Genomic DNA, 25,962 nt, shown 5'->3' with positions numbered 1-25,962 from the left:
AGGGAAACTGATACTTCCTGATGAAATATTAACAGCATTCAAAACAGTACTCATAAAGGAAACATTTTAGAAACTGTCCTGGGCCGACTAAGGTAGAGCCATAGCCCTCTATTGTTCCGGGGGGCTTAGACCCTGGGTACCTGCAGCTTCATTCTGCTCAGACCTGGGGCAGTACCCTTCTCTGGATGAGGAACCTAGAGTTCTTCCAACAGAAAGGGATAGGAAAGGTATAATAGCTTCCTTCCCTTTTGGACAAGTAAAATAAATTTTAAATTTGACCTGTTGAATTCACTTGAAAATAGAGGAACCAGGAGGTTATCAGAAAGGACTAGGGAGTGAGCTTGAGAGGAAGATAATTTGATGACAGGATCAAAAAAGGCGAAGACGAATTGATGACTCCTGTGATTTCTGCTGCTCTGCCAGCATCATAGGATTGTGGAGAGCTTAAACAAGAAAAAGTGTATACCCAAAAGAATAAAAAATAAGATCCCAAAGAGATATTTGCACACCCATATTCACTGCAGCATTATTCACAATAACCAAGAGGGGGAAGCAACCTAAATGTCCATCAGTGGATGAATGGATAAATAAAATATGGTATATACATATCATGGAATATTACTTAGCCTTAAAATGAAAGGAAATTTTTTTTTTTTGAAATAGAGTATTGCCCTGTCACCCAGGCTGGAGTGCAGTGGCGCGATCTCAGTTTACTGCAACCTCCACCTCCCGCGTTCATGCCATTCGCCAGCACGCCCGGCTAATTTTTTGTATTTTTAGTAGAGATGGGGTTTCACCATGTTAGCCAAAATGGTCTCGATCTCCTGACCTCATGATCCGCCCGCCTCGGCCTCCCAAAGTGCTGGGATTACAGGTGTGAGCCACCGCGCCCAGCCCAAGATAAGTACTTTTTTTAGCTAGTTAGGTTTCTGGTAGTATTAGTAGTGGTAGTAGGATGATGAAAACAGCTTGCTTTTCATTCTCTTCTAGTTGGGCTACATCTTGAAATATAACTTCATTTATATGAGGTAACTAAAGTAGTCAAACTCTTAGAAAGTAGCATGGTAGTTGCCAGGGGCTGGGGGAAGAGAGTAAGGGGAATAGTTATTTGATGGGTATAGCATTTGCATCTTTTGCAAGATGAAAAAGTTCTGGGCATCTGTTGGTCAACAATGTGAATGTGCTTAACACTACCTTACTGTACACTTAAAAATGGTTAAGACAGGCTGGGTGCGGTGGTTCACGCCTGTAATCCCAGCACTTTGGGAGGCCAAGGCAGGCTGATCACCTGAGGTCAGGAGTTCGAGACCAGCCTGGCCAACATGGCGAAACCCTGTCTCTACTAAAAGTACAAAAATTAGCCCTGCGTGGTGGTAGGTGCCTATAATCCCAGCTACTCAGGAGGCTGAGGTAGGAGAATCGCTTGAACCTGGGAGGCGGAGATTGCAGTGAGTCAAGATCACGCCACTGTACTCCAACCTGAGCGACAAGAGTGAGACTCCATCTCAAAAGAAAAAAACAAATGGTTAAGACAATGAATTTTATGTTATGTGTTTTTTATCACAATTTTTTAAAAAGAAAGGTAGGCTGGGTAAAACAGCTGATGTACCTCTAGCTGTTACAGTTAATTGTCATCCTTCAGTGGCCAGCCTCTGAGTGGGATGTGGTGGTAATTAGAACAGTAGCAGTAGCTGCAGTAACTATGATTTATTGAGTGTTTCCTGTATATCAGACAGCATGCTAAATCATTTTGTGTACTTCCTATCAATTCACCGAATGTCATGTCAGCTCTATGAGGTAGGCATTAATAGCTCCTCATTTTACCAATGAGGAAATGGATTGTGAGGACTTAAGTCATTTGCCCAGGAATACACAGTCCACAGTGTTAGGGCTCTAGGACACAAACCCAGCTCTGTCTGATGTTAGAGTCTTAACTCCATTATCAGCTACCGTTTATTCACCCATTCACTCACTGAAAACGATTATTATGTGCCAGACATTGTGCTATATGCTACGGAAACAGTGGATATAGGCCCTGACCTTACTTACAGAGCTTACAGCCTAGCCAAAGTGAAAGACAATAAGCAGGAAAAGAATCAGATGAAGATCCAGACAAATTTTGATAAATGTTATGAAAGAAACAATTAGGATGCTGTGATAGAGAATAATTCAGCTTGGATTTGGGGGAGCCACCAAAGACATTTAGATAGGATGTTCAGAGAAAGTCTAACATTCCTTTCTTAAGAAGGTAGATTTCAAAGAGGCAAAGGGGAAGATAGCTCAGAAGTCCTCTGTTGGAATTATAAATGAGTGTCTGAAAACGTGTATCCAAATGGCCTTGTGATGAAAGAATCCTAATCCTCCTTAATTCTAGCAGTGTTTCCTTGTCCCACTGGGTCACTTCACCTCAAAGTCCTCCTCTGTGAGGGGGAGAATAGAACTTGTATCTAGCTCAGTTTTTGGTTGTATTAGTCATGGTAATAGGATGATGAAAACACAGCTTCCATTTAATTCTCTTCTGGTTGGGCTACATCTTGAATGCTTTGTTCAGTTCTAATTGCCACATTTTGTGAGAAATGCAGACAAATTAGAATGTATAGAGAGAATGTGCAATGAATTCAGGACACTTAGCTGCAGAAGTAAATACTAAAAGAGGAAATGATCTTCAACTGTGTGAAAAGCTGATATATAGAAAAGAGAGTTGATGCGTCATGTAGTAAAAAGAGTTGATTTATGTCCGAAAGACAAATCTAAAAGCTGGGAACCAGGTCCAACTAAGAAAGGGGCTTTGTAATAAATTGTCATAAATGATAATTAGCTCCCACATTTGGGAGATACTCAGTTGGAGACTGGATAACAGATTGCTGCAGGATTTTTTAATTAGGAAAGAAGTTGGACTGCATATATTGTCCCATTCCGCCATTTTGGGTATTTTTTTTGTTTTGCTTGTTCTTTTATTTATTTATTTTTTTGTTTTGTATATTGGATATCTCTAAGTTATTTTTGAACTATGGCTTTATGGCCAGAGGCAAATGGAATATATAATATATAGTTTTAAGTGAAGTGCTCACGTGCACCCCTACAGAAGTTACACCAAAAGCTCATCTGTAGCTATTAGAAGTTTGAAATGTAAAGGAGCACTACTTGGTATTTGACCCAGTTACATACTCTGTAAGGACCTCTACTCTGACGCCATTAGCTTCTCACTTTCTCACTTGTTATTTGTAACAACCCATGTATTTTGGGAAATATGCTAACATTTTTTCCACTTATGTATTTATTCAATTTTTAACTTTTTGTTTTGAATACATAGCACATTAACATTGTTCAGAATTTAAAAGGGGCTACAGGGAAAAGCTTCCCTCAAACACATCTCCCTCTTCCCCTCGCCAGGGGCAAACACTATTATTAGTTTCTCACATATTTTTCTCGAGGTATTTCTAGCGTATAATTTTTATTCTGTGCTTTGCTTTTCAAAAAACTTAACATATATCAAGATAGCTTGAAGGTTAATCCATAGCAGCATAAAAAGCACCTCCCTTGTTCTTTTTCACAAGTGTGTTACTCCATTGTATAAGTGTGCCATAATTGATTTGATTATCTCCTGTTGATGAGTGATTAGGTTATTTCCAGTCCTCTGCCATTACCATGCTGATAGTAGATTACCTTATACATGTATGACTTACCATTGTGCAAAGTATATCAGCAGGCTGCCTTCCTAGAGGCAGAATCTGGTGAGTCAGGGAATGAGCATTTATAATTTTGTTCTTGTTAAATACTTCTTAATAGAAGTCTTACCAATTTTCACTCCAGCAAGCAGTGTATGAGAGTGCCTATTTCTGCAAACCCTTGCCAACTCAGGATATTATTATCCAATGTTTCAAGCCTTTCCAAAGTAAGTGAAAGAAAAATAATCAGAGTAATTTTAATTTGTATTTCTCTTACTGTGAGTGAAATTGAGCATTTTTTCTTGTGTGTAAGATCTTGCTGGACTTTGTAGTGAGGCCATTGAAGAAAATCATCAATACAGACTAAGCCTGGAAGAGGTAAAAGGAACATCTTATCCACAGTGGTCAGCCAGAGAGAATTTTTCTTTCTTTCTTTCTTTTTTTTTTTTTTTTTTAAACAAATGTTCTTGAGAGATTCAAGTGAGCTCACCAGCCTGCAAGCTATTCAGCCTGTAAACTCTCTGGCCCACACTGGAAAATTTCAATTAAAACAAAACAAATGTAATCTCAGAAGTAAAACCACATCCAGAACAATTTCTTTTTTACTGTTTAGTTTTAAATTTAATAAAGTAATTTACTTAGTACTTGGAACAACATTTAGGATGCAAGTACATTTAAAGTAACATGTTTAACTTTGAAAGGCGCTGTCTCACACCTCAGAGAGTGCAATTTCTAACTACTTGGCTCTTATAATACCCTAGATTTGGTCCCAGCCCCCCCCCAACCCCCATTTCTGTAGTTTCTCTGTAGATTTGAGCAGATTTTGGCAAAGACCAGAGTCTTTTCATTGGGAACATTGGCACTACACAGCCTCTTTGCTCATTAGCAGTCTGACCCATTAATTTCCTACAACACTTGTGACCAAACCAGTTCAATCCAGTTTTTCCCCTGGAAAAGGACCTTCTAGTTTTAGCAGCACAGATTTGCTTTGCTTTTTTCACAAAGCTTCCCAGGTTCAAACCTATCTTGGTTGATGGCAATACTATCCTTCTAGTTGCTTAGATCAAAAATCTTGGAGACATCCTTGATTCCTGTGGCTACAATGTTCACATCCTCCTATCCATTCCTTTAGGAAGTCTTTTCGGCTTTACTTTCAAAACATATCCAGAATCCAGCCACTTCTTCTTACCTCCATCTCTACCATCCTGGTCCATGCTGCTGTCATCTCCTGCCTAGATTGATGTCTGACAAGTTTCCCTACTTCTCCACTGTGTTTTCCTACAGTCTGTTCTCAACATAGCCAGCAGAGCCATGCTGAAGGACACGTGTCGGATGACGCCAACCTTCTGCTCAAAGCCCTCTCTTGGCACTGCCCATCTCAGAGAGACTCAGATCATGGCAGTGGACCTGCACGGATCCCCTCCCTGCCCCCTACCACAGCCTCTTTGACCTTGTCTCATACTACTGTCTCTCTACTACCGCCGCCCAGCTCTGCTGGCCTCCTTGCTGTTCTTTGAACATGTCAGGCACATTCTCACCTCAAGGTCTTTGCACCAGCTGATGCCTGTGCCTGGAGTGTGCTTCCCCACTTACCCAGATGGCTCACTTCCACACCTCTGAGTATTGGCTCCAGTGTCACATTCTCAGTGAGTTGTCTTCTGACCACTGTATATCTAAATTGCAGTCTCACCCCTCCCATGCTCCACATTTCTTCAGCCTTTCACTGCTATGCTTTTCTTCCACTTTTTGCTCTGACACATAATTTCATTTTCTTATTTTATTTATTATCTCTCTCCCCCAAACTAGAATGTAAATTCCAGGAAGGCAGAGATTTCTATCTATCTTTTTTTGTCTTCCCCATATTCTGGCATGTCTGGCATAGAAAAGGCATTTAGTAAACATTTGTTAAATGAATTGACTATCTTTTCTCTGCAAACTTGTTCCTCAAATTCTGCCAAACCTAAATTGAAGCAAGCAGGTATTGTATTTTGGTACAAGTCCTGGTGCTGTGGATTAAATCCAAGAGCATTGATCCATATTTTTCAGGGGAATCTCACATTATAAATAATGTGGCATCGTTTGGGTAAAAACTTTTGTGAAAGATTAAATATGACATGAGTAAGTTTAAGGAAGGTGATAAATACGCTCAGACTACATCTGGAGAATTAGATTTAGATTTAGATGCCACTGTTGAGAAGGCTATAGACAAATAAGAGCACATTCAGAGAAGAACAGTGGAGAGTGGTGTGGAGTCTCTGTCCCAGTCACACAAAGTACAGGAACTGAGGATTATTGGTTTAGGGGAAAAGAAGACTTTTAGGGAACATGATTCTTTTTTTCCAAAAAATCACGTTTTTCCAATTGAAAAATGTGTCGGCTGGGCACAGTGGCTATGCCTGTAATCCCAGCACTTTGGGAGGCTAAGGCGGGTGGGTCACTTGGGTCCAGGAGTTCAAGATCAGCCTGGGCAACATGGCGAAACCTCATCTCTACAAAAAAAAATAGCTGGGCATGGTGGCACGCACCTGTAATACTGGCTACTTGGGAGGCTGAAGCGGGAGGATCACTTGAGTCTGGGAGGTCGAGGCTGCAGAGAGCCATGATTGTACCACTGCACTCCAGCCTGGGTGATAGAGTGAGACTCTGCCTCAAAACAAAACAAAACAAAACAAAAAAACTGTATCATATAGAAAGTCAAATATCTTGTTTGTATACCTAGAATCACCTCCTATTCCTGCAACCTGATCCATCACAAGCAGATCCAGCTTTTGTGGAACTTGAACATTAGTAAAGGGGACCCTCCTAAGAAAAAAATCTAAGAATAAAATTATAAAGATATAAAGTTAGATAGAGGCGTTGGAAGGTGCCTGTGCAAGTGAAGTGAGGGTCCCCAAAGCTTCGGCTGTAGTAGCTTCATAGGAAATCTACCACATTCAGATTTGTACAATAGCAAAACTGAATCCTTTCTAGCTCTCCAAGCATGCCATGTTTTCTCCTCCCTCTACGGTTTTTGTATAAAGTGTTCCCTTTGTCTAGAACACTCTTTTCTCAACTTATCTACTTGGCAGTATTTATTCATCCTTCGAGCTCTAATCCAAAAGCAACCTCCTCTATGAGGCCTTACCCCAAGTTCCCCGGAAGACAGAGGTGGGTAGAAAGTCTTTTCCTATGCTCCACAGAACTTTGTGCATGCTTCCACTACAACACTCAGCTTATTGTCTGATTGGTGTTGATCATTTTGTTGATGACTTTGTTGATCATTTTGCTGATGATTTTGTTTGTCTGTCTTCAGACTCTGTATCAGTGAGGATGGGCTGCAGTAACAAGCTACTCCAAAAACCTCAGTAGCTTAAAGTGACAAAGGTTATTTCTTGTTCATACTGCATGTACATGGCAGGTCAGCTATTGTTCTTCTTTTAGGACTCAGGCTGATAGAGTAGCCGCCATCTGGAACATAACCAGTTGCAGGCCAGAGAATAAATAGTGAGGCAAAGCCTATACTTTCTCCTAAAACTTTTCCCCTGGAGGTGACACATTTGTTCACGTTTCATTGGTTTCACCTAACTTCAGGTAGGCAGGGAAATTCAATGCATCCAGTGGAGGGCAAGGCCCAGAGCCCTGGTGGATAGCTTAATAACCACAACAGACTGTTAGCTTCTTGAGTTATAGGGCTAGCTAGCATCTTTTCAAACATCCTTGTATACCCAGTGCCTAGCACATAGTAAGTCCTCAACTCTATTTGAGAGAAAAAACAAATTTAGCAAATAAAACTTATAGGAAGGTTTTGTTGTTTTTAGTGCTTACTACAAGGAACCATTTCAAACATCTTTCTAGTGTCAATAAGTGCCAAGCTCCCTATCTTTGGAGATCTTCAGGTATAGGCCATCCTAACCACCTGGTAGTGGTACTTAAGGTAAAATTCATGCAAAGGTGAGTGGTTAGAATATATGATCTCTAAAGTCTCTTTAATTCTGAGGCCTTTGTATTTATATCACAATCACCTTCTGAGCTTGAGAAAGAACAAATTAATGTTTACTTTAGAGGTGATGATATCTGACTAGAGTGGGCTATTTCTGTTGGTGATTAGACAAAAATAAGAGTTGAGGGGGAAGGCCAGGTGCGGTGGCTGACGCTTGTAATCCCAGCACTTTGGGAGGCGGAGGCGGGTGGATCACGAGGTCAGGAGATCGAGACCATGCTCGCTAACACGGTGAAAACCCGTCTCTAATAAAAATACAAAAAATTAGCTGGGCGTGGTGGCAGATGCATGTAGTCCCAGCTACTCGGGAGGCTGAGGCAGGAGAGTGGCGTGAACCCAGGAGGTGGAGCTTGCAGTGAGCCGAGATCGCGCCACTGCACTCCAGCCTAGGCGACAGAGCGAGACTCCGTCTCAAAAAAAACAAAAAAACAAAAAAAAAACAGCACTGTTTGAGGGGGAAAAACAAGTAGAGAGCTCTAGCCTTGAGCCCTTGGCTGATGGTGATTACTAAATGCAGAAATTATTGTGACCCTTAAGTAACCAGAGGGCAAATTGAGGCAAGCTCTGGGCTTGACATTGCTTTGACATTTGAGGATTTAGACTTGAGTTCTTTGTAACTTTTTTGTTTTCAGCAGAAATCTGACAATTCCGACCAGCACATCCACTTGCTGGACTGCCAAGGTCCTGCCCACACACATTCCTGAGGAAGGACAGTTTTCCACATGTTCTTTTTGTTATAGAGTCCTACTGACTTACCGTGGTCTAATCACCAAGCCTCATGTTAAAAGAGTTCTCTATTAATACATAAGAGTAAGCAATACAGACCCTCTTCTGACGGTATATAAGTGTTATAAATACTAAGGATCATAATAACTGTCAAGCCTTTTTACCATTTATTTATTTATTTATTTATTTATTTATTTATTTAGAGACAGGGTCTTGCTCTGTTGCCCAGGCTAAAGTGCAATAGCATAATCCCAACTCACTGCAGACACGACCTCCCAGGCCTAAGCAGTCATCCGCCTCAGCTTCCCAATTAGCTGTGACTACAAGCATGCGTGCCACCATGCCAGCTATTTTTTAAATTTTTTGTAGAGACAGAGTCTCCTTATGTTGCCCAGGCTGTTCTCAAACTCCTGGGCTCAAGCAATCCTGTCTCCTTGGCCTCCCAAAGTGCTGGGATTACAGGTATGAGCCACTGGTCCAGCCTCTTTTTTCATTTTTAGGAGACAGGGTCTTGCTCTGTTGCCCACATTACTGGAATGCAATGACGGAACCATAGCTCTCACTTCAGCCTCAAACTCCTGGGCTCATGAGATCCTCCCATCTCAGCCTCCCAAGTAGCTAGGACTACATTGTCAAGCCTTTTTAAAGAACAAAACAAAACACTAGAATAGTTCAGGTTGTAAAATCTTCGAACCCTCTGTAAGAAAAAAATGTCAAAATAGTTACAGGTAGTGGATGTATTGTTTAGTTGGTATTCAGAATGAATATAGTCTAAAAGAGAACACTGAATTTAGAATCAGAATATCTGGCTCTGCCAAAAATATGTCGTGTGTGACTGGTCATATCACCTCCCCTTTCTTGCTCGATAGCTCCTCAATACTACAATGAGGGAAGGCCAATAATAACCAATTCAGGAGACTATGGGGATGGATTGAGAAGGATATGGAAGTGCTTTGCAAGCTTTCGTGGACTTTGATGATGAAATTGAAGTGAATTCTGTATTCTTTTCGGTCATGGAAACTTCCCAGAAAGCCAACTGATTTACTTAGGATTGGCTTGGGCAGCAGTAGGGTGGGTGGCTGCATCTGATTTTTGTTTCCAAGGTCAGCATTTTCCAAAGGAAGGGAAGAGAGAAACATTTAAAACAGAATATTTTTAAAATATTTTTTAAATATTTTTTAAATATAAATTGAAGCTTCATTTATGATACAAGATTTCTTTTTAAAATATGTCTCGAGCTTTTAATTTTTTTAATTATGAAAATGTCAAATGTACATAAGAGCATATATATGAGCCATATATATCCCAACCCAACTTGAACAATTATAAGTTCATGGTCAAATTTATTTCATTTATTTCTACCCATCTCTCATTTTTTTCTAGGGGGTTGGGTTTTTCCTCCCAGTAAATCCTATATAACAAATTATTTTACCCATAAATATTCGAGTGTGCATCACCAACTGATTAAGACTTTTGTTTGTAACATAACTGAAATACCATTATCATACATAGCAACATTAACAGTAATTCTTTAATGTCATTTACTGCCTCCTGTGGTAGATGGGCTCCAAAAAATGGAGATGAAACCCCAGTTTCATCTATGACAGGTAAAGAATAGCCCATTTTCTTAATATATGGAGAACACTTAACATCCCATAGGAAAATGGACAAAAGATAATTTTATACAAAATCGTCAATGACATGTGAAAAGATATTCAGCCTTGCTCATAAATGTAGATTCCAAATACTAGTAATTAGTGTTTTATATATCAAATTAACAAAGACTGAAAATAGCAAGAATATGCAGTGATAGTGAGTGCATCCTCAGTTCTTTGGTGGTAACAGCGAAAATCAGTACAGTTTACTTGAAAGACAATTTTGTATTTTGCTAACAATATTTTAAATGCTACTGCAATTTGACTTGTAAGAAATTCAGTATTTCAGAAATTCTCAAATGTATAAAAATATGTGCAGGGATGGTCACCGAGTCATTGTAATAGTTAAAAACCTGGAGAAATGCAAATGTCTCTTAACAGCAGAATGGTTAAATAAATTATGATGCATCCATAACCTAGAATGCTGAAGTTGTTTAAAAGACTGAGGTAAACTAGAGATGGTGACATGGAAAGATATTGAAATTAAATAATTGTGAGATGAAAACTCAGGGTCAAAATAGGATGTAAAAATACAATTCCATTTTTGGTTTTTTAAAAGAATTAATTATAGTAAGCTATGCCTAGGAAACATGCCTGAAATCATATATACTGCACTGTTAACAATGGTTTATCTCTGGGGGTGAATAGGAAGGATTTTCACTTTTCTTTCTTTCCGAGAGAGAAATTTCCACTTAGAGCATAATTTGAAACAAAGTAAAAAGGATAAATTTCAAAGTAAGTCTTTGTTGCTAGCGCTAAATAGTGGAATGCTACCTATGAATTTTTATTTTGGAATGGGTTGAGGTTTATTTATGGTCTGTTATACACCACGAGTAACTTTTAAATGTGTTTCATGGTGTAGAATGTGAAGTCAATTACTATAGAATACTCAAGACTATATTCATGTCTGTCAGATCAACCTCATAGTAGTCACATTCTTTACATCTTTTTTCTTTGTCCACTTGATCTTTAGAATATTATCTTAAAATCTCCCACTATAGTTATGTTTCTGTAATTCTGTCAACTTCTACCATTATTTCCTTTTTTTTTTTTTTTTTGGACAGTCTCGCTCTGTCGCCCAGGCTGGAGTGCAGTGGCGCGATCTCTGCTCACTGCAAGCTCCGCCTCCTGGGTTCACGCCATTCTCCTGCCTCAGCCTCCTGAGTAGCTGGGACTATAGGTGCCCGCCACCACGCCCAGCTGATTTTTTGTATTTTTAGTAGAGACGGGGTTTCACCGTGTTAGCCAGGATTGTCTCGATCTCCTGACCTTGTGATCCACCCTCCTTGGCCTCCCAAAGTGCTGGGATTACAGGCATGAGCCACCGCGCCTGGCCTATTTCCGTTTTTAATGATAAATACTGGGTGATATGTTCAAGAGGGCTGCAGGCTGACTATCATAACGCTTGGAAGAGTCTGTCAAGAGTTGCTTTCTAAGTATTTGAATTCCTTCATTGAATTCTTACTGTTCTTCCAATTCGTTCCTCAGAATTTTTTAAAGTTCCTAATTCAGTCTATAATTTAAAGATAAACACTTTAAGATTTTTATCTAAAAAACTCACATATGTATACTGCAGTGCTGAAATATAGTGGCTATTAACTATAGCTTTGCTAATTTAGTGAATTGAGCAATTACCAATTCCCAAAGACAGATTTTTTTAAAAAGTTATGCACTTTTGTTTTTATTTTCCCATTTATTTATTTTTATTTATTTATTTATTTATTTATTTTTTGAGACGGAGCCTTACTCTGTGTCCCAGGCTGGAGTGCAGTGGCGCGATCTTGGCTCACTGCAATCTCTGCCTCCTGGGTTCAAGTGATTCTCTTGCCTCAGCTTCCCGATAGCTGAGATTATAGCCACACATCACCACACCCGGCTAATTTATTGTGTTTTTAGTAGAGACGGGGTTTCACCATGTTGTTGGCCAGGCTGGTCTCGAACTCCTGACCTCAAGTGATCCACTCGTTTCGGCCTTCCAAGTGCTGGGATTATAGGTGTGAGCCACTGCTCTGGCCCCATTTAAAAGATCCATTTACAAGGATCCATTTACAAGGTTTCAAGATGGGGCATGTAAAGGATTGTACAAAAATGACAAAATGCAAACATCACCTGGCCTTTCCTTCTGAATCTCTTTTGGCCGCACCTTACATTTCTATCAGCTCACTTCACTAGGGCTTGACTTAGACAATAGCATGTTTCCACATGGTAGTGCCTCATTTATCAGACATGCTCCATGAGTGTCTTTTGGATGAATGATTTTCTAGATAATTAGAACTTTGCTGTTTAAGCACCATTTTTAACCCCTTTAAAAATACATAACAAATAAACCCAAGCTTACCTAAATGGGTAATGTTGCTAAAAACAGCCACCTTAGTAAGCATCCAGGTGGTGGGGATATGGGTGTTCACTGTCAATCTCTTTCAACTTTGCCATTTGTTTGAACTTTTTCTTAATAAATGCTGGAGGAAAATATTACTTCAAGAGGTCTGTAGCCCTTATTGCAACAATCTGGAGGTTTCTCAGAGAGCTCACTGTGTGGAGTGGTTGAAGTTGCAGGCTCTGGAGCGAGACTGCTTGGGTTCTTTTTTTTTTTTTTTTTTTATAAGCAATGAAATATTTTATTTGCTAAAATAGGTATAACACTTAAATAAAAATTAAACAAATGTTTAATATCTCCTTCCATGAAACAGCAGCAGCAAGAGATAGCAAGTGTTCGGAAGTCTCTTCAATCCATGTTATTCTGATGACTCTTTGAAGAAAGAACTTGAACCTGTTCAGGTGCTTGATGACATGCAGTCTTGAATATATTTAGATGAAGGTGTCTTGAAATTTGCAGGCACAAAGCACTAAAGTATATCACCATATCAAATGAAGAAATCACCATTGCCATCCATAGAACAACATATTCGTCTATAAAATTATTAAAGTACTGGTCTAAAAACAAAAGACCGGGCCCCAAAAAGACAGTGTCTTGAAGATATAGTTCACTTTTGGTCATGTGAGCTATCACTAATTTTTGTGAGACTTTAGCAAAGACACATCCAAACATTAGGGTATAAAGACAAGGATGCTTTTCAAACACATCAGTTGCTGACTTTTTATAGATCATTATTGCCAGTATAATAATTAGTCCTATGTGGAGTCCAGGTGACAAGACACTGGTGCCTGCTATAGTGGATCCATTCTTGCCAACACCACCATGGAGGATAACATGGAAATAATTTGAACAGGAAAATATTACTCCACCTAGAAATCCAAGAACTGGAAGGATCTTCAATTTTATTTCTAGAATAGGAATCGTATAGTCCTCTTATTCAGCTTCTGTCGTCTCCTAGTTGTGTGCGCTCCAGGCAGTCACTGCACTTTTCTGAGCCTTGTCCTTCTTGTCTGTAAAATGAGAATAATTATAGTGCCTTTTCTTGGGTTTATTATGAGTGAAATGAGGGGATGTGTATAAAAGCACTTCCAACAATATGAAACACTCAGTAAACACTGGCTGTGGCTGCCACTGCTGCCACTACTGCTTTTTTGTAATTGCTTGTAGTCAATGGTCCATCTACCCAGAACATGGTTAGCAGTGGTACCCTTCTTAGTCATTTATTCGAATGATAATTTAGGGCTAATTTGAGACTTAATTTTTCTTTTTTTAAGAGACAAGGTCATGCTCTGTCATCCAGGCTGGAGTGCAGTGGCATGATCCTTGCTTACTGTAACTCTGAACTCTTGGGCTCAGGTGATCCTCCCACCTCAGCCTCCTGAGTAGCTGAGACTACAGGCACACACCATTGTTCCTGACTGATTTTTTACAATTTTTTTTGTAGAGATGGGGTCTCTCTCTATGTTGCCCAGGCTAATCCCGAACTCCTGGCCTCAAATGATCTTCCTACCTTGGCTTCCCAAAGTGCTGGGATTACAGATGTGAGCTGCTGTGCCTGGCCAAGACTTAATTTTGAATGACATTGGGACTATTGCCAAAAATCAAATCCATCTTCATGTTGTCCACTTCTCAGCCTTAGTAAGTAAAATACCAGGAACACTATATACCTTTTCCTCAGTGAAACCCAGTCCCCATTACAAATAGCAGTTCTGGCCCTGTGCCTGGAGTGCTTGTGTTGTGTTGCTAGGGCTCTGCAGTTAGCTTCTCCTGAGTTCTGCTGCCTGGCCTTCTGGTGTGCTCGTGCTCTTTTTCCTTTGTGTTGTTGCTACTTCCAGGTAGTAGGTCTGCATCTCTCTTCCCTCTCCTCTGGCAAACCTGATGTTCACAGGCACTGCCATTCAGCTTCTCTAGGGCCACAGTAAATATTACCAAGGTGAGTCAGGAAGTAGCACAGAACTGTGTCACCTATATTGAAACCTTAGAAATGTAAATGCTGACCCTCTTCTATAGAACTGAGTGCTATAATTTACTGTCCTCTACCTTTCTTGGTTTCGATGTCCTTCCTGAGGTTTTTATCATATTCAGAGTTGTGCAGCCATCCCCACTATCTAATTTCAGAACAATTTTTATTGCCTGCTGACTCATTAGCAGCCACTCCCCCTTCTCCCCTACTCTCAGTCCCTGCCAACCACTAATCTACTATCTGCCTCTATGGATTTGCCTTTTCTGGATATTTCATATAAATGGGAATCATACAGTATGTGACATTTGTGTCTGACTTCTTTCACTTAGCATCAGGATCATCCATGTTGCAGCATGCATCAGAACTTCATTCCTTTTTATGGCTGAAGAATTCATCATATGGATATATCATATTTTACTTACCCATTCACCAGCTGATAGACGTTTGGGTTGTTTCCACCTTTTGGCCATTATTTGAATAATGCTGCTGTGAACATTTGTGTACATATTTTGGGGTGGACATGTTTTTATTTATACTGTGTATATACTTAGGAATTAAATTGCTGGTGTTTTGTTTTTTTGTTTTGTTTTGGTTTTGGTTTTTTTTTTTTTTGAGACACAGTTTAGCTCTTGTTGCCCAGGCTGGAGTACAATGGCATGATCTTGGCTCACTGCAACCTCCGCCTCCCAGGTTCAAGCAATTCTCCTGCCTCAGCCTCCTGAGTAGCTGGGATTACAGTCATGCACCACCATGCCTGGCTAATTTAGCATTTTTAGTAGAGACGGGGTTTCTCCATGTTGGTCAGGCTGATCTTGAACTCCTGACCTCAGGTGATCCGCCCACCTTGGCCTCCCAAAGTGCTAGGATTACAGGTGTGAGCCACTGCGCCCGGCCAAATTGCTGGATCTTATGGCAACTCTATATTTAACATTTTGTTTGCCAAACAGTTTTCCAAAGTAGCTATACCATTTTACATTTTCATCAGCAATACGTGAGGGCTCCAGTTTCTCTGCATCCTCATCTATACTTGTTATCTGTCGCTATAATTACAGCCATCTTGGTGGGTGTGAAGTGGTATCTCATTGTGGTTTTGATTTGTGTTTTCCTAATAACTAATGATGTTGAGCGGTTTTTTATGTGCTTTACTGGCCATTTGTATATCTTCTTTGGAGAAATGCCTATTCAAATCCTTTACCCGTTTACAAATTATCTTTCTATGGTTGAGTTGTAAGTTATTTATATAATCTGGATATACTTTACCAGATAGATGATTTGCAAACCTTTTCTTTCTGTGGATTGTCTATCTTTTCACTTTCTTGATGGTGACCTTTGAAGAATGCAAGTTTTTAATTTTGATGACATCCAATTTATCTGTTTTTTCTTTTGTCATTTGTGCTTTCAGATATTCTACGTGATGTCTTCCATAACTTGTCTGAAAATCTGATTTGCTCACTGGGTCCATAACTGTATTATTTTTAGTTTCCCTGATTTGGGATCATAAAGCACTTGATTTAAAATGTTTGCCAATGATATATACAAAGGAGCTTAGAAATGTTGATGCTCTTTGAGATGGTAAGCCCATTCCTGTGCACTTAACCTCAGGAAATAATTTGATAGAAGAAAAACATCCTGTATGCCCAGAGATGTTTGTTTCACTGTCACCCATGAGATTGGCATGCTTTTCAACAGCAGGGGTGGATAAGTCAAATTCATTGTGGTACATTATTAGGTAGCTATTAAATGTTAAACTTATGAAGCTTGTGTAACAAAAATGTTTATAACGTAATGTTTGGTGAAAAAAGCACAAATGTGTGCTCATTGTGATAAAAATATGAATAAAATATCTGGACTAAATGAGAAGGTATACAAAGTTATAGACATTAAATTTTATTTAAATTACATTTTATCTTTATAATTAAAAATTAAGTAAAAAAGTGTGCATGCCAGTTCAAATTGGTGGGGGAAGGGGTGAGAAGTTGTTAGAGTGGGTTTATGTTTACCCTCACCTTCAAAGTTTTAAAAATTATTTTCATCATAAAATAGCCGTGTTTATTTACTGAGAATTTGAATAGAGATATTTTAATTTTCTTTACATCTTTGTATCAAATCCAAATACTGATAACTTGATTTTAGTATTAGAATTACTATTGTTTTAGTCATTAGAGCATTATGATTTGCTAAAACGAAAAGTAATAATGATGATTATCATTATATATTAGTAATAGGGCTCAAAGAATCCCTTTTCTCATGGCATCCTGTGAAACAATTATTATTATTATTTCTTTTTGAGTTATCAACTGTTTAATTTCGGTCTTTTATATATAAAACCATTGGTTTTGTTTTCAGGTTAGTTTTCTGCCTTAGCTGTTTTCTTTCTTAGCATTTTAAAAGTGTGAAGTCAATCTATTTTATTAAAAGTTCAATACATCTAAATTCACAGGTAAGGGATGTTATGTAATGTCTGGATAGTGTAATGATTATTTGTTTCTGGTTTCCTCTTCTTTCTTCTTTCCTTTCTTTTAAAAAAATACTTAAAAGCATATGTGAAGATTACTTATAATTCTTTTTTTATTATACTTTAAGTTTTAGGGTACATGTGCACAACATGCAGGTTTGTTACATAGGTATACATGTGCCATGTTGGTGTGCTGCACTCGTTAACTTGTCATTTACATTAGGTATATCTCCTAATGCTATCCCTCTCCCCACCCCACGACAGGCCGTGGTGTGTGATGTTCCCCACCCTGTGTCCAAGTATTCTCATTGTTCAGTTCCCACCTATGAGTGAGAACATGTGGTGTTTGGTTTTCTGTCCTTGTGATAGTTTGCTCAGAATGATGGTTTCTAGCTTCATCCATGTCCCTACAAAGGACATGAACTCATCCTTTTTTATGGCTGTATAGTATTCCATGGTGTATATGTGCCACATTTTCTTAATCCAGTCTATCATTGATGGACATTTGGGTTGGTTCCAAGTCTTTGCTATTGTGAATAGTGCCGCAATAAACATACGTGTGCATGTGTCTTTATAGCAGCATGATTTATAATCCTTTGGGTATATGCCCAGTAATGGGATGGCTGGGTCAAATGGTATTTCTAGTTCTAGATCCTTGAGGAATGGCCACACTGTCTTCCACAATGGTTGAACTAGTTTACAGTCCCACCAACAGTGTAAAAGTGTTCCTATTTCTCCACATCCTCTCCAGCACCTGTTGTTTCCTGACATTTTAATGGTCGCCATTCTAACTGGTGTGAGATGGTATCTCATTGTGATTTTGATTTGCATTTCTCTGATGGCCAGTGATGATGAGCATTTTTTCATGTGTTTGCTGGCTGCATAAATGTCTTCTTTTGAGAAGTGTCTGTTCATATCTTTTGTGCACTTGTTGATGGGGTTCTTTGATTTTTTTCTTGTAAATTTGTTTAAGTGCTTTGTAGATTCTGGATATTAGCCCTTTGTCAGATGGGTAGATTGCAAAAATATTCTCCCATGCTGTAGGTTGCCTGTTCACTCTGATGGTGGTTTCTTTTGCTTTGCAGAAGCTCTTTAGTTTAATTATATCCCATTTGTCAATTTTGTCTTTTGTTGCCATTGCTTTTGGTGTTTTAGACATGAAGTCCTTGCCCGTGCCTATGTCCTGAATGGTATTGCCTAGGTTTTCTCCTAGGGTTTTTATGGTTTTAGGTCTAACATTTAAGTCTTTAATCCATCTCAAATTAATTTTTGTATAAGGTGTAAGGAAGGGATCCAGTTTCAGCTTTCTGCATATGGCTAGCCAGTTTTCCCAGCACCACTTATTAAATAGGGAATCCTTTCCCCATTTCTAGTTTTTGTCAAGTTTGTCAAAGATCAGATGGTTGTAGATGTGTGGTATTATTTCCAAGGGCTCTGTTCTGTTCCATTGGTCTACATCTCTGTTTTGGTACCAGTACCATGCTGTTTTGGTTACTGTAGCCTTGTAGTATAGTATAGTTTGAAGTCAAGTAGCATGACGCCTCCAAGTTTGTTCTTTTGACTTAGGATAATCTTGGCAATGCGGGCTCTTTTTTTGTTCCGTAGTTTTTTCCAATTCTGTGAAGAAAGTCATTGGTAGCTTGATGGGGATGGCATTGAATCTATAAATTACCTTGGGCAGTATGGCCATTTTCATAATATTGATTCTTCCTACCCATGAGCATGGAATGTTCTTCCATTTGTTTGTATCCTCTTTTATTTCCTTGAGCAGTGGTTTGTAGTTCTCCTTGAAGAGGTCCTTCATGTCCCTTGTAAGTTGGATTCCTAGGTATTTTATTCTCTTTGAAGCAATTGTGAATGGGAGTTCACTCATGATTTGGCTCTCTGTTTGTCTGTTATTGGTGTATCGGAATGCTTGTGATTTTTGCACATTGATTTTGTATCCTGAGACTTTGCTGAAGTTGCTTATCAGCTTAAGGAAATTTTAGGCTGAGATGATGGGGTTTTCTAAATATACAATCATGTCATCTGCAAACAGGGACAATTTGACTTCCTCTTTTCCTAATCGAATAACCTTTATTTCTGTCTCCTGCCTGATTGCCCTGGCCAGAACTTCCAACACTATGTTAATAGGAGTGGTGAGAGAGGGCATCCCTGTCTTGTGCCAGTTTTCAAAGGGAATGCTTCCAGTTTTTGCCCATTCAGTATGATATTGGCTGTGGGTTTGTCATAAATAGCTCTTATTATTTTGAGATACGTCCCATCAATACCTAATTTATTGAGAGTTTTTAGCATGAAGGGCTGTTGAATTTTGTCAAAGGCCTTTTCTGCATCTATTGAGATAATCATGTGGTTTTTGTCTTTGGTTCTGTTTATATGATGTACATTTATTGATTTGCATATGTTGAACCAGCCTTGCATCCCAGGTATGAAGCCAACTTGGTCGTGGTAGATAAGCTTTTTGATGTGCTGCTGGATTCGATTTGCCAGTATTTTATTGAGGATTTTTGCATCGATGTTCATCAGGGATATTGGTCTAAAATTCTCTTTTTTTGTTGTGTCTCTGCCAGGCTTTGGTATCAGGACGATGTTGGCCTCATAAAATGAATTAGGGAGGATTCCCTCTTTTTCTGTTGGTTGGAATAGTTTCAGAAGGAATAGTACCAGCTCCTCTTTGTACCTGTGGTAGATTCAGCTGTGGATCTGTCTGGTCCTGGACTTCTTTTGGTTGGTAGGCTATTGATTATTGCCTTAATTTCAGAACCTTTTATTGGTGTATTCAGGGATTCAACTTCTTCCTGGTTTAGTCTTGGGAGGGTGTATGTGTCCAGGAATTTATCCATTTCTTCTAGATTTTCTAGTTTATTTGCGTAGAGGTATTTATAGTATTCTCTAATGGTAGTTTGTATTTCTATGGGATCGGTGGTGATATCCCCTTTATTGTTTGTTATTGTGTCTATTTGATTCTTCTCTCTTTTCTTCTTTATTAGTCTGCTAGCTGTCTATCAATTTTGATGTTTTCAAAAAACCAGCTCCTGGATTCATTGATTTTTTGAAGGGTTTTTTGTGTCTCTATCTCCTTCAGTTCTGCTCTGATCTTAGTTATTTCTTGCCTTCTGCTAGCTTTTGAATGTGTTTGTTCTTGCTTCTCTAGTTCTTTTAATTGTGATGTTAGGGTGTCAATTTTAGATCTTTCCTGCTTTCTCTTGTGGGCATTTAGTGCTATAAATTTCCCTCTACACACTGCTTTAAATGTGTCCCAGAGATTCTGGTATGTTGTGTCTTTGTTCTCATTGGTTTCAAAGAACATCTTTCTTTGTGCCTTCATTTCGTTATGTACCCAGTAGTCATTCAGGAGCAGGATGTTCAGTTTCCAGGTAGTTGAGCGGTTTTGAGTGAGTTTCTTAATCCTGAGTTCTAGTTTGATTGCACTGTGGTCTGAGAGACAGTTTATTATAATTTCTGTTCTTTTACATTTGCTGAGGAGTGCTTTACTTCCAACTATGTGGTCAATTTTGGAGTAAGTATGCTGTGGTGCTGAGACAAATGTATATTCTGTTCATTTGGGGTGCAGAGTTCTGTAGATGTCTATTAGGTCTGCTTGGTGCATTTAGCCCATTTACATTTAAGGTTAATATTGTTATGTGTGAATTTGATCCTGTCATTATGATGTTAGCTGGTTATTTTGCTCGTTAGTTGATGCAGTTTCTTTCTAGCATTGATGGTCTTTACAATTTGGCATGTTTTTGCAGTGGCTGGTACCAGTTGTTCCTTTCCATGTTTAGTGCTTCCTTCAGGAGCTCTTGTAAGGCAGGCCTGGTGGTGACAAAATCTCTCAGCATTTGTTTGTCTGTAAAGGATTTTATTTCTCCTTCACTTATGAAGCTTAGTTTGGCTGGATATGAAATTCTGGGTTGAAAGTTCTTTTCTTTAAGAATGTTGAATATTGGCCCCCACTTCTCTTCTGGCTTGTAGAGTTTCTGCCGAGAGATCCGCTGTTATTCTGATGGGCTTCCCTTTGTGGGTAACCCGACCTTTCTCTCTGGCTGCCCTTAACATTTTTTCCTTCATTTCAACTTTGGTGAATCTGACAATTAATGTGTCTTGGAGTTGCTCTTCTTGAGGAGTATCTTTATGTTGTTCTCTGTATTTCTGAATTTTAATGTTGGCCTGCCTTGCTAGGTTGGGGAAGTTCTCCTGGATAATATCCTGAAGAGTGTTTTCCAACTTGGTTCCATTCTCCCTGTCATTTTCGGGTACACCAATCAGACGTAGATTTGTTCTTTTCACATAGTCCCATATTTCTTGGAGGCTTAGTTCGTTACTTTTTTCTCTTTTCTCTCTAAACTTCTCGCTTCATTTCATTAATTTGATCTTCAGTCACTGATACTCTTTCTTCCACTTGATCAAATCGGCTACTGAAGCTTGTGCATGCGTCATGTAGTTCTCATGCCATGGTTTTAAGCTCTATCAGGTCACTTAAGGTCTTCTCTACACTGTTCATTCTAGTTAGCTATTCATCTAATCTTTTTTTCGAGGTTTTTAGCTTCTTTGTGATGGGTTCGAGCATCCTCCTTTAGCTCAGAGAAGTTTGTTATTACTGATCGTCTGAAGCCCTCTTCTCTCAACTCATCAAAGCCATTCTCCATCCAGCTTTATTCCATTGCAGGCGAGGAGCTGCGTTCCTTTGGAGGAGAAGAGGCACTCTGATTTTTAGAATTTTCAGCTTTTCTGCTCTGGTTTCTCCCCATCTTTGTGGTTTTATCTACCTTTGGTCTTTGATGATGGTGGCGTCCAGATGGGGTTTTGGTGTGGATGTCCTTTCTGTTTGTTAGTTTTCCTTCTAACAGTCAGGACCCTCAGCTGCAGGTCTGTTGGAGTTTTCTGGAGGTCCACTCCAGACCCTGTTTGCCTGGGTATCACCAATGGAGGCTGCAGAACAGCAAATACTGCAGAACGGCAGATGTTGCTGTCTGATCCTCCCTCTGGAAGCTTCATCTCAGAGGGGCACCCAGCTGTATGAGGTGTCAGTCGGCCCCTACTGGGAGGTGCCTCCCAGTTAGGCTACTCAGGGGTCAGGGACCCACTTGGGGAGGCAGTCCAACTGTTCTCAGATCTCAAGGTGAGACCACCCTTTGAGTGGTCGTACACAGAAAATGTATAGCTTGCTGGGCCACAAACTGGTTCTGTGGATTCCCTGACCCTCTGACCTTTGGTTTCATCTCAGTAACAGTGGTCCGGGATACATAACAGCCAGTAACTGTAAGGTGATCGCTTTTCTGTGGCCTGGAATAAGTGCGGCAGGCAAGGAAAGGCTACAGAGGCCTGGCTCTTACAGCAGCTGGTCTTCCTAGCCACCCCCGCCCACCCCACCCCTTCCGTTCACACACTGCAGCTAACTTGGTCCCTGGGCCTGGCTTGGGAGAGACAGAGGCGTCATCTTGTTCTCATATGCGGGAAGGCTATGAAAAGAAAACCGCGTGTTGGTCCAAAATGTAAACAAGAATTACACTAGGATCTTTTGTTCTCACTCTGACATGGTCAGAATTAATTTGGAGGTCCAAAAAGAGGGCGTTTTGTTTTTTAATCTGAATTACTTAATGCAGGGATATGTAGGGGGTGGTGGGGAAGAAACAAAAATACGTTGCTTAAGTCTATCAGTTGGTATTGGACCATCCCCAGGTCATTCTTCAGGGTCCAGTTTTTGTCATTAGGGGGTTCCTAACTTAGACTTCATATCCAAGTTGCTGATTAAACTTACTGTGAAAAGACCTATATGGTAGAAGGCAAGCAGTGGAATGTGTCTGGGTATCCGAGAAATATACAGAAAGCACTTAAGAGAACTTAATCATTTTTTTCTCCCTTTCCTTAGATTGAATAGGGAAAACCTGCTTTCTGCAAACAACTGAAAAAGCTGCATTTAGAAACTGTTTCTTTGGCCCTCATCGAGAAGCTGGAACTTGTATTGTTAGGCCCCTTATGGGACAAGCTCTCAACTGCTGATCACCCAGTGATTGTCACCATGGCCAGCAAGAGGAAATCCACCACACCATGCATGATCCCAGTGAAGACTGTGGTGTTGCAAGATGCCAGCATGGAGGCCCAGCCCGCTGAGACCTTGCCTGAGGGACCCCAGCAGGATCTGCCCCCAGAAGCATCTGCTGCCAGCAGTGAGGCAGCACAGAACCCCAGCAGTACTGATGGCTCTACACTGGCCAATGGGCATCGGAGCACTTTAGATGGCTATTTATATTCCTGTAAATACTGCGATTTCAGATCCCATGACATGACCCAATTTGTGGGACATATGAACTCAGAGCACACAGACTTTAATAAAGACCCAACCTTTGTATGCAGTGGGTGCAGTTTTCTGGCAAAAACCCCTGAGGGGCTTTCCTTGCACAATGCCACATGTCACTCCGGGGAAGCCAGCTTTGTGTGGAACGTGGCCAAGCCAGACAATCATGTGGTTGTGGAGCAGAGCATCCCTGAGAGCACCAGCACTCCTGACCTAGCGGGTGAGCCCAGTGCTGAAGGGGCTGATGGACAGGCAGAAATCATCATTACCAAAACTCCAATCATGAAGATAATGAAAGGCAAAGCTGAAGCCAAAAAAATTCATACACTCAAGGAGAATGTCCCTAGCCAGCCTGTGGGTGAGGCCTTACCAAAGCTGTCGACTGGAGAAATGGAGGTGAGAGAGGGGGACCATTCCTTCATCAATGGGGCAGTTCCAGTCAGCCAGGCATCTGCCAGCTCTGCAAAAAACCCCCATGCCGCCAACGGGCCCCTGATAGGAACAGTGCCAGTTTTGCCAGCTGGCATAGCACAGTTCCTCTCCCTCCAGCAGCAGCCCCCAGTGCATGCCCAACACCATGCCCACCAGCCACTGCCCACGGCCAAGGCCCTTCCCAAAGTGATGATCCCCCTGAGCAGCATTCCAACGTACAATGCAGCCATGGACTCTAACAGCTTCCTGAAGAACTCCTTCCACAAGTTCCCCTACCCCACCAAAGCCGAGCTCTGCTATTTGACTGTGGTGACCAAGTATCCAGAAGAACAGCTCAAGATCTGGTTCACAGCCCAAAGGCTGAAGCAGGGGATCAGCTGGTCCCCTGAGGAGATTGAGGATGCCCGGAAAAAGATGTTCAATACAGTCATCCAGTCTGTGCCTCAGCCCACAATTACGGTTCTAAATACCCCACTCGTCGCCAGTGCTGGCAATGTCCAGCATCTCATCCAGGCCGCTCTTCCAGGTCACGTTGTGGGGCAGCCAGAGGGTACAGGAGGGGGACTTCTGGTCACTCAGCCATTGATGGCCAATGGGTTGCAAGCAACAAGTTCCTCTCTCCCCCTCACGGTGACATCTGTCCCCAAGCAGCCAGGTGTGGCACCCATTAACACTGTGTGTTCAAATACAACGTCAGCTGTGAAGGTGGTCAATGCGGCCCAGTCGCTCCTCACGGCCTGCCCCAGCATAACCTCCCAAGCCTTCCTTGATGCTAGCATCTACAAAAATAAGAAATCTCATGAACAGCTGTCAGCTCTGAAAGGGAGCTTCTGTCGGAACCAGTTCCCAGGGCAGAGCGAAGTTGAACATCTCACAAAAGTGACCGGCCTCAGTACCAGAGAGGTGCGGAAATGGTTCAGTGATCGTAGATACCACTGCCGGAACTTGAAGGGCTCCAGAGCGATGATACCTGGAGATCACAGTTCCATCATCATTGACTCTGTGCCAGAGGTGTCCTTCTCCCCATCGTCCAAGGTCCCTGAGGTAACCTGCATTCCGACAACAGCCACACTAGCAACCCACCCTTCTGCCAAACGACAATCTTGGCACCAGACTCCTGACTTCACACCAACCAAATACAAGGAGAGAGCCCCTGAGCAGCTCAGAGCCCTGGAGAGCAGTTTTGCACAAAACCCTCTTCCTCTTGATGAGGAACTGGACCGCCTGAGAAGTGAAACCAAAATGACCCGACGAGAAATTGATAGCTGGTTTTCAGAGAGACGGAAAAAAGTGAATGCTGAGGAGACCAAGAAGGCTGAGGAGAATGCCTCTCAGGAGGAAGAGGAGGCTGCTGAGGATGAGGGTGGAGAAGAGGATTTGGCCAGTGAGCTAAGGGTCTCTGGTGAAAATGGCTCTCTGGAAATGCCCAGCAGCCATATCTTGGCAGAGCGCAAAGTCAGCCCCATTAAAATCAACCTGAAGAACCTGAGGGTCACTGAAGCCAATGGCAGGAACGAGATTCCAGGGCTGGGTGCCTGTGACCCTGAGGATGATGGGTCAAACAAACTGGCAGAGCAGCTCCCAGGCAAAGTGAGCTGCAAAAAGACTGCCCAGCAGCGGCACTTGCTGCGGCAGCTCTTTGTCCAGACACAGTGGCCAAGCAACCAGGACTATGACTCCATCATGGCCCAGACGGGTCTGCCACGGCCAGAGGTGGTGCGCTGGTTTGGAGATAGCAGGTACGCACTGAAGAACGGCCAACTCAAATGGTACGAAGACTATAAGCGAGGCAACTTCCCACCAGGGCTACTGGTCATTGCCCCTGGCAACCGGGAGCTCCTGCAGGACTATTACATGACACACAAGATGCTGTATGAAGAGGACCTGCAGAACCTCTGTGACAAGACCCAGATGAGCTCCCAGCAGGTCAAGCAGTGGTTTGCTGAGAAAATGGGGGAGGAGACCAGAGCCGTGGCAGACACAGGCAGTGAGGACCAGGGCCCTGGTACTGGTGAGCTCACAGCAGTTCACAAAGGGATGGGTGACACCTATTCAGAGGTGTCTGAGAACAGTGAGTCGTGGGAGCCCAGTGTCCCTGAGGCCAGCTCAGAGACCTTTGACACATCGAGTCCCCAGGCTGGACGTCAGCTCGGTAAGGAGTCCACAGGGGCCATGGCTATCCTGTGTGGGTAAGGGGAGGAGGCACTTATGGTTGGGCACTGAATTTACTGCACAGGGGCATCTGCTGTCTCTAAGGCTGCCTGGCAGCAGCATTAACCGCCTGGCTGCTTCAGAGGACAACTAGCAGCAGAAGCCATAGGAACATAATACGATAAACGGTTGAGAGCTGTTTTTTGTTTCATGTGTTTTTAAAAACCTGCGCAGGGGAAGGAACATGGTGACCCTAAA

General features: G+C 41.3%; 2 protein-coding genes across 51 annotated transcripts in view; one reads left to right on the top strand and one right to left on the bottom strand.

Moving 5' to 3' along the window:
* ZHX3 (zinc fingers and homeoboxes 3) overlaps positions 1 to 25,962 on the top strand; it is a 140,394-nt gene that overhangs the window by 90,438 nt on the left and 23,994 nt on the right. For 39 of the 50 annotated variants that reach the window (XR_010154008.1, XR_010154009.1, XM_054674250.2 and 36 more), the window contains 1 exon segment: positions 22,696 to 25,705. Coding sequence is in view for 48 of the 50 variants with exons in the window: in XM_054674250.2 (XP_054530225.1) it covers positions 22,846 to 25,705 (2,860 nt within the window). In the remaining 2 variants the exon portion in view is untranslated. 50 annotated transcript variants of the gene reach the window in all.
* On the bottom strand, positions 12,627 to 14,838 carry LOC104003611 (cholinephosphotransferase 1-like). The gene is made up of 2 exons (XM_063802817.1): positions 14,791 to 14,838; positions 12,627 to 13,335 (listed from the first exon to the last, which is right to left on the bottom strand). Exons 1-2 carry the CDS (start codon positions 14,836 to 14,838, stop codon positions 12,754 to 12,756), a joined length of 630 nt encoding a protein of 209 aa, XP_063658887.1. The 3' UTR covers positions 12,627 to 12,753.

The sequence above is a fragment of the Pan troglodytes genome, chromosome 21 (genome assembly GCF_028858775.2).
Source record: "Pan troglodytes isolate AG18354 chromosome 21, NHGRI_mPanTro3-v2.0_pri, whole genome shotgun sequence".
In the NCBI taxonomy this organism is placed as follows: Eukaryota; Metazoa; Chordata; class Mammalia; order Primates; family Hominidae; genus Pan; species Pan troglodytes.
Note: the sequence above shows the minus strand (reverse complement) of the source record. Positions and strands in the feature narration are given on the sequence as shown.

What these genes read in the sequence shown, in the direction of transcription:
- LOC104003611 (XM_063802817.1), bottom strand. Translation starts at nt 14,838, where the DNA reads ATGGCCAAAAGGTGGAAACAACCCAAACGTCTATCAGCTGGTGAATGG. An exon ending in GTCTATCAGCTGGTGAATGG is followed by an intron (nt 13,336 to 14,790) that starts GTAAGTAAAATA and finishes GCTGAATAAGAG; the next exon opens with GACTATACGATTCCTATTCT.